Below are 12,168 nucleotides of genomic sequence, written 5' to 3' on the forward strand. Positions count from 1 at the left end.
GTACACAACTACTTGACTCTAGCATGCAGGTTATAAAAATAAACCTAAAGCTATCATTGTGCTGGGTCAGGCCTCTGTGTGGGAAAAAACAGGTGATTTGGCTCCATTGTGAATTGGCACAGCTTGTCAGTGGGATGTCAGCTATCCAGTTCCTGCCTGTCGTGTTTGGTGGGGATCCGTTAGAATGAGCAGAACACACATTCTATGTGGGTAGATAGAGAACAGGATGGGCAATGGCTCAGGTGGCGTAGCAGCAATGGACCAGCTTCTGGCTCCAAACCAGGATCCTCCCTCTCATTTCAGTCCTCTTGGTCTCTCTCTCTGTCTCTCTCTCTGTCTCTCTCTCTGTCTCTCTCTCTGTCTCTCTCTCTGTCTCTCTCTTTCTCTCTGTCTCTCTCTCTGTCTCTCTCTCTCTCTCTCTGTCTCTCTCTCTCTGTCTCTCTCTCTCTGTCTCTCTCTCTCTCTCTCTGTCTCTCTCCCTCTCTCTCTCTCACACCACCGTGCTGACAGAGGGGTCTGACAAGTTGAGCTGGCCTGTGATGTCCGTGGGATAAGGCTGCAGAGAGTATGGAAGAACACAAAATAGAAACAATTATTTCATCTGTACTCACATCATATATATTCACGGTGCATACAACACAACAAATGTTATGTAACATGATTATGTCAAACTTTTCATCAAGCCCCCTCCCCCCGCAAGGCAGTGTTTGCCTGTGATTCGGAATGGTTGTTTGGACAGATCAAGCTCAGCACCGCAGGGACCCTCTGAACTGTGCATGCTGATCAATAAACAAAGCAAGGTCACAGATGTGAGACTAAGCTGCAGTGTTGTTGCCAAGTAACTGGATTTTTTTCCCGCTGTATGGTATTGATTTATACAGAGACGTGTTGTCCCAGCCCATTTAACATATTTTGTTACAAAGGGTCTATAAAATTGCCTACCCTCGGTTACCATGGAAACTGACATGATAATATCCGGGCACGGATGTTTTTGTCCTGCTGAGAAATGGTTCACTTCACCACGGATTACCAATTACCATTGAATAAAAGTGATTCGAATGCAGTGGATGACAGTCATTAAGCTGTTTATCATTCAAAACTACCACCACCTTAAAAAAAAAAAAAAAAGGTGTGTCAAATATTCTTGTTGTGACCAAGAAATCCATAAAGGAAATGTAAAAAGTTGTCTTGATATTCCACGAAAGTGAGATTGTACCAAGGGTGCAACGTTGTGGAACGTTCAGATAGAGATATGCTATGTAGAACAAACATGCCTTTCTGACATGTAGCATAAGGAATCACGTCAGTTCTATTCATGGCATTTCAATCTGCAACGTTCAACCACATTTGACTACTGAACATGTGTGACCTCACTGTTTCCAGTGCTGTTACAATTTAAGGTATAGCTTCACATTCCGAATCATAGCTCACAGCACCTCCTGCCAACAGACAGGTGAACAGCATGACAACAGTCTACTGCTCCACAACAACCAAGGAGGTGGAAAGAAGCAGTGTGGCATGTGGTGTGGACACCGATACTCAAAATCCATTGAAATCCATTTATAAATAAACACTGATATAAAATAATAGGATGGTTACGACAAAAATAAATGGGTAAATTCCAATTAAAGTGTATGAACTTTTTTTGGGGGGGTAGTTTAGGCTACCTATTTTTATCGCTATATAATAATACAAAATGTATATTAAAATAAAACTTGATTGATTGTCTACAGAGACAGGTCTCTGGAAGATTGTCAAACTGCTATGGGCGGCACCACCTGGAGGCAAAAAGTAAAACTAAATAAACAGTTTTTTGAAATGACTAAAATCTTCAGCTGACAATACCAATGCTCAACAGACTGGAATACCTTCCAGTCCTCTGTCTAGACTTTGTAGCCTGGTGCTCCTGTCTGTTTGTGCTTCAGCCAAGTAAGTCCTCTCTGAGTTCATCCATTGTCACACCAAACATGTATGGCATCACAAAAAGTTAGCTACAGCACACCAGGCTATTATAAAACTACATTCAGTATGAATAGTAACCATATACAGTGGGGGAAAAAAGTATTTAGTCAGCCACCAATTGTGCAAGTTCTCCCACTTAAAAAGATGAGCGAGGCCCGTCATTTTCATCATAGGTACACGTCAACTATGACAGACAAATTGAGAATTTGTTTTCCAGAAAATCACATTGTAGGATTTTTTATGAATTTATTTGCAAATTATGGTGGAAAATAAGTATTTGGTCACCTACAAACAAGCAAGATTTCTGTCTCTCACAGACCTGTAACTTCTTCTTTAAGAGGCTCCTCTGTCCTCCACTCGTTATCTGTATTAATGGCACCTGTTTGAACTTGTTATCAGTATAAAAGACACCTGTCCACAACCTCAAACAGTCACACTATGGCCAAGACCAAAGAGCTGTCAAAGGACACCAGAAACAAAATTGTAGACCTGCACCAGGCTGGGAAGACTGAATCTGCTATAGGTAAGCAGCTTGGTTTGAAGAAATCAACTGTGGGAGCAATTATTAGGAAATGGAAGACATACAAGACCACTGATAATCTCCCTCGATCTGGGGCTCCACGCAAGATCTCACCCCGTGGGGTCAAAATGATCACAAGAACGGTGAGCAAAAATCCCAGAACCACACGGGGGGACCTAGTGAATGACCTGCAGAGAGCTGGGACCAAAGTAACAAAGCCTACCATCAGTAACACACTACGCCGCCAGGGACTCAAATCCTGCAGTGCCAGACGTGTCCCCCTGCTTAAGCCAGTACATGTCCAGGCCCGTCTGAAGTTTGCTAGAGTGCATTTGGATGATCCAGAAGAGGATTGGGAGAATGTCATATGGTCAGATGAAACCAAAATAGAACTTTTTGGTCAAAACTCAACTCGTCGTGTTTGGAGGACAAAGAATGCTGAGTTGCATCCAAAGAACACCATACCTACTGTGAAGCATGGGGGTGGAAACATCATGCTTTGGGGCTGTTTTTCTGCAAAGGGACCAGGACGACTGATCCGTGTAAAGGAAAGAATGAATGGGGCCATGTATCGTGAGATTTTAAGTGAAAACCTCCTTCCATCAGCAAGGGCATTGAAGATGAAACGTGGCTGGGTCTTTCAGCATGACAATGATCCCAAACACACCGCCCGGGCAACGAAAGAGTGGCTTCGTAAGAAGCATTTCAAGGTCCTGGAGTGGCCTAGCCAGTCTCCAGATCTCAACCCCATAGAAAATCTTTGGAGGGAGTTGAAAGTCCGTGTTGCCCAGCGACAGCCCCAAAACATCACTGCTCTAGAGGAGATCTGCATGGAGGAATGGGCCAAAATACCAGCAACAGTGTGTGAAAACCTTGTGAAGACTTACAGAAAACTTTTGACCTGTGTCATTGCCAACAAACGGTATATAACAAAGTATTGAGAAACTTTTGTTATTGACCAAATACTTATTTTCCACCATAATTTGCAAATAAATTCATTAAAAATCCTACAATGTGATTTTCTGGATTTTATTTTCTTATTTTGTCTGTCAAAGTTGACGTGTACCTATGATGAAAATTACAGGCCTCTCTCATCTTTTTAAGTGGGAGAACTTGCACAATTGGTGGCTGACTAAATACTTTTTTCCCCCACTGTATACAGTATCCATGTATCCGTATACAGTTCCAGGACTCCTGGAACGAACATGTTGAGCTCTGGATAATCTAGTGTAGAAATGATTGTCATTAAATTACCAAGTGTTCAACATAAACAATTCAGTTTGAGATTTATCATCAGGACAATACGCAATCCACAATGACATAAATGGCATGCATATATTATATTATAATTATAGCTCCTTTTATTCCCAGCAACATTTGTTGATTGAAACACTGCACGTAAATATTGTTTGGTCAAACATACTCGACAGGAGATCCCTAAAAATGGAAAGTCTGTGGGAAGAAAAGAGAATGTAAAGTCTGTTATTTCTTTGCATTTAGGTTTTTCTTGGCCATTCTTTTTTTTATTGACAGGAACATGACTTGACAACAACCACACAAAAAAAAAAAAGGAAGGTGCAGCACAGCCCAAGCAGTGAAAGGAGAGAGAAACACACATACACAACTAAAAAGGAGAGCACAAACCAAAATGGTGTCCAGGTTAGCCACAGGAGAAAGACCAGCATAATGCATAAAGGGCTAGCTCTTGTTGCCCCCTTGCATAATAGTAATTAAAAACAAAAATAAATTGTTTTATCAAAGAAAACGAAAGCCTTTAGCTTTAGACTGCCTACTCCTGCTCATATCGGTTTCCTTCTTTGGTTTTTGGACAAATGTCTGGATGGTTTATCGATGACTGACTGACAGACGCGTGGCCATGACTGTAACGCCACGTGTGAGGGTGACTGACGAGAGCCTGGAATGAAACGTTTTGCGAGAAGAGATGACAGAGGAGAGAGAAAAGAGAATGAGGTAAAGGAAGAGAGGAAGAGAGAGAATCACAGGGGAGGGTGTCATTTCCTTCATCTCCTTACCGTGTCTTTGGAGGACCTACGTCTCTTGATGTTGGAGGCCAGGTTGGTACTGATGGACCTAAAAGGGGCTTTCTGTTTGGAGTCGGGCTCTGCTCTATCACTTTTCCTATCCTAAAATAAATATATATGTAGAAACATTATTGGTGTTCCCTGATGGAGTGTGTTTGGTCTCAGTGCCCCCCCCCACACAGACACACACACACATTACTACACACCACTTTCTCCCTGAGCTCTCACTGTGTCAAATCCTCACAGTTTCACTTTTGCAGAGTAGTTACACTAGTCTCTATATCAATTACCAGCTTTAACATGGTCCCATATCTCATGTCCACTTTCTGTCTACACCCATGCCATGTGGACATACAGTGGGGAAAAAAAGTATTTAGTCAGCCACCAATTGTGCAAGTTCTCCCACTTAAAAAGATGAGAGAGGCCTGTAATTTTCATCATAGGTACACGTCAACTATGATAGACAAAATGAGAAAAAATAATCCAGAAATTCACATTGTAGGATTTTTAATGAATTTATTTGCAAATTATGGTGGAAAATAAGTATTTGGTCAATAACAAAAGTTTCTCAATACTTTGTTATATACCCTTTGTTGGCAATGACACAGGTCAAACGTTTTCTGTAAGTCTTCACAAGGTTTTCACACACTGTTGCTGGTATTTTGGCCCATTCCTCCATGCAGATCTCCTCTAGAGCAGTGATGTTTTGAGGCTGTCGCTGGGCAACACGGACTTTCAACTCCCTCCAAAGATTTTCTATGGGGTTGAGATCTGGAGACTGGCTAGGCCACTCCAGGACCTTGAAATGCTTCTTACGAAGCCACTCCTTCGTTGCCCGGGCGGTGTGTTTGGGATCATTGTCATGCTGAAAGACCCAGCCACGTTTCATCTTCAATGCCCTTGCTGATGGAAGGAGGTTTTCACTCAAAATCTCACGATACATGGCCCCATTCATTCTTTCCTTTACACGGATCAGTCGTCCTGGTCCCTTTGCAGAAAAACAGCCCCAAAGCATGATGTTTCCACCCCCATGCTTCACAGTAGGTATGGTGTTCTTTGGATGCAACTCAGCATTCTTTGTCCTCCAAACACGACGAGTTGAGTTTTTACCAAAAAGTTCTATTTTGGTTTCATCTGACCATATGACATTCTCCCAATCCTTTTCTGGATCATCCAAATGCACTCTAGCAAACTTCAGACGGGCCTGGACATGTACTGGCTTAAGCAGGGGGACACGTCTGGCACTGCAGGATTTGAGTCCCTGGCGGCGTAGTGTGTTACTGATGGTAGGCTTTGTTACTGTGCCCTTGAGCAAGGCACTTAACCCTAATTGCTCCTGTAAGTCGCTCTGGTTAAGAGCGTCTGCTAAATGACTAAAATGTAAATGTAAATGTACTTTGGTCCCAGCTCTCTGCAGGTCATTCACTAGGTCCCCCCGTGTGGTTCTGGGATTTTTGCTCACCGTTCTTGTGATCATTTTGACCCCACGGGGTGAGATCTTGCGTGGAGCCCCAGATCGAGGGAGATTATCAGTGGTCTTGTATGTCTTCCATTTCCTAATAATTGCTCCCACAGTTGATTTCTTCAAACCCAACTGCTTACCTATTGCAGATTCAGTCTTCCCAGCCTGGTGCAGGTCTACAATTTTGTTTCTGGTGACCTATGACAGCTCTTTGGTCTTGGCCATAGTGGAGTTTGGAGTGTGACTGTTTGAGGTTGTGGACAGGTGTCTTTTATACTGATAACAAGTTCAAACAGGTGCCATTAATACAGGTAACGAGTGGAGGACAGAGGAGCCTCTTAAAGAAGAAGTTACAGGTCTGTGAGAGCCAGAAATCTTGCTTGTTTGTAGGTGACCAAATACTTATTTTCCACCATAATTTGCAAATAAATTCATAAAAAATCCTACAATGTGATTTTCTGGATTTTTTTTTCTCTATTTGTCTTTCATAGTTGACGTGTACCTATGATGAAAATTACAGGCCTCTCTCATCTTTTTAAGTGGGAGAATATGCACAATTGGTGGCTGACTAAATACTTTTTTTCCCCACTGTATAAAGTATCCTATAATTGGATGCTGCTAAAGAGCCAGGATACTATTAAGAGCTGTGTATATTTCTCCTGGCTACTTTCTGAGTCACTCATGCGGAAGAGGACTGCCTCGGATGGCATGGTACAGTAAAATAAGAACCATCCATGGTTATTTTACTTCAAGACGAAAAGCGAAAGGAGCAAAGAAAATGAGCTAAAACGAATGCAATAAAGACAACAATAAGGCAAAGCAACACTAAAAGTAGGAGGGGGTGGGGGGGGGGGGGGGGGGGGGTGGGTACAATGATCAGTAAGATCATGGAAAAAAGATGGACCAACCAATCAATAAACCATGTGAAACTCAACAAGGTCCCTTTTGCATTATACCAACACTAGTATAATGGTGTTTCTCCCACGGCAAAGAGGGCGGTGAAGACTAAGAGGAGCAGGGGAAGTCCCATTTTGGGAAGGGGGTGTGACTTCAACCACAAAACATGCGGTGCAGGAAAACCAAAAGGGATACAGTATGTAGAATGAGTGATATGATGTCGAACCTATAGGCCAGCACTGTCCCACATGAACTTATGTCATCTTGGTGGCTATAATCCCCTAATAGTCCTTGACTCCTCAAAAAGCATGGAGCAGGTTTATTTGACCTGTGGTATCACTTTAAATTCCACATAACAGATAAGGGGTCTGATTATAAATAGCAAAATACTGTATATTGCTTTGTGATTTGTTTTAGATGTCTAAATCATTTGGAACACGCTTTTCACTTTTTACCCTTTGAAACACAGTATATCATCAATGAGAGTTCCAAAGGAAGACATTGTGCATATTCAAGAGATGATTAAATCCAGGATATCAACAACAACAGTGAAATCATTGCAGAATCCCCCTTTACAATCTCCACAATTGTGTTCATCACCTTTTCATTGCAACCTTCTCAGACCGTTCACCACTGAATGAGGTCGCTCAACAACACCGCCTTGATCAGAGGGCTGTCTGGAATCGTTTGAAATGCTAATTCAGCCAGAGGACAGACGGCTAGTCATGCTAATTTAAAATATGGGGAGAAATATAGTTGGTCGAGCAGCATTACAGTACATAGTGGTGCACCTGACATTAGTGTACCATTGTTTCACATACAGTGCACACAGCTTGATCTTTGGCTAGCTTCAATGGCATGTTTTCCAGTGGTGCTTGTTGTCTGTCTGCCATTATTGTTGTTTAAATATGCACATGTACACCCTTCATACATATGCATAAACACGGCCTGGAGTATAAATCACACATAAATCAATAATACATCATCCAGTCAAAAGCAGGGCATCCATCTTTTAATATAATGAGAATTTGTACGGTATTCATTTGGCCTTACAACAATACAGTGTCCCAGTGGATATATCCCAGCGCAAATATTAGCCAGCCTTGCTCGTGGTTTTTCACCTTCCATAGAGAGCAATACCGAATGCAACGTCTAAAGGAGATTTATTTAGACTTGTTTACCTCACGGCTCAGTAGTTGGAAAGAACAAGACAATATGTCAAAGCTTCAAAGAACAGTAAGTGCTCTCTCGGTTGAACTGAACAAGGAAATGCTTTTACTGTACTATTGTAATTAGGAGCCCTATAGTAATGGCCCTATGGCTGGTAGTGGGTGGTGTGTGTGGTAGTGCCCATCCCAATGTTATGGCCTCTGGCACAAGCAGTCGGAGACTTGCTGAAAGATAAAGCAAAGTTCACCTCATTGTTGTCCATTGAGATAGCAAATCCTTCAAATGAAACTGCTTTTTTTTTCACAAAAATAAATCTTCCCTAAACAGCTTGCACATCAGTCTAAACAATCTGTCAACACTGTCTTCTGGTGAGAAGTCATACACAGGCATCTAATGTTGGTGCCTCTGCTTTTGACTGGCAGTGTACCCTGAATATAGTACTCACAGATTCAAGAAAGCAACAGGACCTACGAAGCTAAGCAGCAAGTAGCTTTGGTCCCATCGTGAAACGACAACAACTAGTTGCTTCTGGTCTGTAACTACTAGAGGAACGCACACTAACAATCTGGACCAGAGAACATTTTAATGAAATGAGATTGACATTAGCTGGTCCCACTTGACACAATCATCAACGTAATTAAGAAATATATAGCACAAGTTCAATCTTGACATTTTACAACCAATTAGACCATGTTTAAAAAAAATAAAAACGTTTTCTCTAAACTGTTGGAGGGTTTAATCAGTGGCTGGGAGCATTGCATGCTACTACAGAGTCTTATATGGCTTGTATTGTTTGGCTTGAGTTGGGTCGGTGGTGGTGATCACCAGTACAGAGTACCGGCACCTTGAATATTGGCTTTGAAAAATATTATGAGTACTGGCACCTATTTCAGATCCATTTCAAGCACTGGCCTGTACAGTATGGCTTACAGTGAGGGAAAAAAGTATTTGATCCCCTGCTGATTTTATACGTTTGCCCACTGACAAAGACATGATCAGTCTATAATTTTAATGGTAGGTTTATTTGAACAGTGAGAGACAGAATAACAACCAAAAAATCCACATAAAAATGCATGTCAAAAATGTTATAAATTGATTTGCATTTAATGAGGGAAATAAGTATTTGACCCCTCTGCAAAACATGACTTAGTACTTGGTGGCAAAACCCTTGTTGGCAATCACAGAGGTCAGACGTTTCTTGTAGTTGGCCACCAGGTTTGCACACATCTCAGGAGGGATTTTGTCCCACTCCTCTTTGCAGATCTTCTCCAAGTCATTAAGGTTTCAAGGCTGACGTTTGGCAACTCCAACCTTCAGCTCCCTCCACAGATTTTCTATGGGATTAAGGTCTGGAGACTGTTTAGGCCACTCCAGGACCTTAATGTCCTTCTTCTTGAGCCACGCCTTTGTTGCCTTAGCCGTGTGTTTTGGTTCATTGTCATGCTGGAATACCCATCCACGACCCATTTTCAATGCCCTGGCTGAGGGAAGGAGGTTCTCACCCAAGATTTGATGGTACATGGCCCCGTCCATCGTCCCTTTGATGCGGTGAAGTTGTCCTGTCCCCTTAGCAGAAAAACACCCCTAAAGCATAATGTTTCCACCTCCATGTTTGACGGTAGGGATGGTGTTCTTGGGGTCATAGGCAGCATTCCTCCTCCTCCAAACACGGCGAGTTGAGTTGATGCCAAAGAGCTCCATTTTGGTCTCATCTGACCACAACAGTTTCACCCAGTTCTCCTCTGAATCATTCAGATGTTCATTGGCAAACTTCAGACGGGCATGTATATGTGCTTTCTTGAGCTTGCGGGCGCTGCAGGATTTCAGTCCTTCATGGCGTAGTGTGTTACCAATTGTTTTCTTGGTGACTATGGTCCCAGCTGTCTTGAGATCATTGACAAGATCCTCCCGTGTAGTTCTGGGCTGATTCCGTTCTCATGATCATTGCAACTCCACAAAGTGAGATCTTGCATGGAGCCCCAGGCCGAGGGAGTTTGACAGTTATTTTGTGTTTATTCCATTTGTGAATTCGCACCAACTGTTGTCACCTTCTCACCAAGCTGCTTGGCAATGGTCTTGTAGCCCATTCCAGCCTTGTGTAGGTCTACAATCTTGTCCCTGACATCCTTGGAGAGCTCTTTGGTCTTGGCCATGGTGGAGAGTTTGGAATCTGATTGATTGATTGCTTCTGTGGACAGGTGTCTTTTATACAGGTAACAAACTGAGATTAGGAGCACTCCCAACCCTCCCGTTGTCCTAGGGTCAAAATGACCCGCCACTGTGTTGAACAAACTTTATTTAATTTTTATATTTTTGGGATCATTTGTGAGAAGGAGACAGTGAGACTTTAAAGAAAGTATCACTGCCTCCTTCTCACAAATGATCCAAAAAATATAAAAATTAAATAAAGTTGGTTCAACACAGTGGCGGGTCATTTTGACCCTAGGACAACGGGAGGGTTAAGAGTGTGTTCCTAATCTCAGCTCGTTACCTCTATAAAAGACACCTGGGAGCCAGAAATCTTTCTGATTGAGAGGGGGTCAAATACTTACTTCCCTCATTAAAATGCAAATCAATTTATAACATTTTTGACATGCGTTTTTCTGTATTTTTTGTTGTTGTTATTCTGTCTCTCACTGTTCAAATAAACCTACCATTAAAATTATAGACTGATCATTTCTTTGTCAGTGGGCAAACGTACAAAATCAGCAGGGGATCAAATACTTTTTTCCCTCACTGTATATGGTGTGTCAACCAAAGCTAGCCTGCTTAGCCTTTCAAGACACAAAAGGCCAAAGCCCTGTTACTTTCCGACCCCCCCTTTACAAACAGTACAAGGACATGATGTGCGTAAAAAGAGATCATTGGCTAGGAGACGCTTGGCTGCCACCCGTTGTGTTATTCAGCAGCCCTTTAGTGAGAGAGCCAGGCCCAGTGTGCATCTGGCTGACTGTACAGAAACATCAAAGCGTCCTGGTGCCCCACTGCACTCACCCGGTGCACTCCCCCGGTGCTCTCCCTCACTGCACTCCCCCACTCTGCCCTTCACAGAGAGAGAGGGGTGGGGGATGGGGGAAGGGGGTCATCGTCCCCTCCAGGCAGGAGACCGGCCGTGTTCTCGTGCGCTCAGACACACAGCAGCAGAAGACGAGGATAATGAAATCAGTCCTTTCACAGGCACAGGGGAGTGTACTATACGTATGCATGTGGAGCTGCAAATACCCTCCCAGCTGTTTGTTACATTCATGTTTTGGGAGGGATTTGTAATGCAAAAAAACATGGATCTCTCATTATAAGTCATTTCCAAATTTAGAGAAGTAGCATGCAGCTCACCCACACACTTTTTCTAATCCTGTCCACATTAAATCACTCTCCAACGGCGGTTACCTGTGACAATCTCAAAATAAATATAATATGGAAAAAGGGTTGAATAATTATTGAATGACTTGCGAAGGCAAATAATTTAATTAGATTTCAACAACAAACTATAAGTCTATCCCCAGTAAAGTTTTATTTTGTATTTTTTTTACAACCGCTGACCGGATTTACTAAGATCACCACGGGCCGCATTAGATCCAGATGTGGCGTGCGAGTCGCGAGTTTGAGAACCTGCTCTACAGGATGTTGTCTGATGTGCTGCCCTGTTGGGGCCTGTGTGTGAAGACGGGCGGATCATACCTGTAGGTTCTTCCTCCACACGTTGACCGCAGCGAAGGCCAGCTGCATCTGCTTCCTGCGGGCATCTTTGTGGCGCTTGTACGCAATCTCAATAAAGATGAGGAAGATTCCAGCAACGATACCCCCAGCAACCAACATGAACACACCTGTTAGGAGGCAATTTGGACATGAAAACCTGTTATTATACTGCCTGCGGTGCACAGGTCATACTATTAACCCACGTCCCCAGTGTCCCCTGCATCCTCTGTGGAGGTCCATTTTGAACACAATGAACCTAATCTAAAGAACCTAATGACAATAATCTGTCAATCTGTCAAACTCCTGCAGATAAAGGAATATCTACATACCAATTTGAACACCTACACACCTGCTATATACTAACATTCTGGCTCAGACAAGGGGGGCTACTTCCTTATACACCAGTTTACTATTTGCAT

The 12,168-nt window shown here is 42.8% G+C and overlaps 1 protein-coding gene across 3 annotated transcripts in view; it reads right to left on the reverse strand.

The window, feature by feature from the left end:
- Nucleotides 1-490: 490 nt before the first annotated feature.
- The window catches only part of grin1b (glutamate receptor, ionotropic, N-methyl D-aspartate 1b), a gene marked incomplete at both ends in the record, with an annotated part of 40,198 nt that continues 28,520 nt past the window's right edge, over nucleotides 491-12,168 (reverse strand). For 2 of the 3 annotated variants that reach the window (XM_084176679.1, XM_084176678.1), the window contains 2 exons: nucleotides 491-556; nucleotides 11,732-11,877. In XM_084176679.1, the coding sequence (XP_084032805.1) occupies nucleotides 491-556; nucleotides 11,732-11,877 (212 nt within the window). Of the gene's footprint in view, nucleotides 557-4,515; nucleotides 4,627-11,731; nucleotides 11,878-12,168 lie in introns of all 3 variants that reach the window. The other variant, XM_084176677.1, reaches the window with a different exon arrangement.

The sequence above is a fragment of the Coregonus lavaretus genome, assembly GCF_964263955.1.
Source record: "Coregonus lavaretus genome assembly, chromosome: 14".
NCBI classification, from domain to species: Eukaryota; Metazoa; Chordata; class Actinopteri; order Salmoniformes; family Salmonidae; genus Coregonus; species Coregonus lavaretus.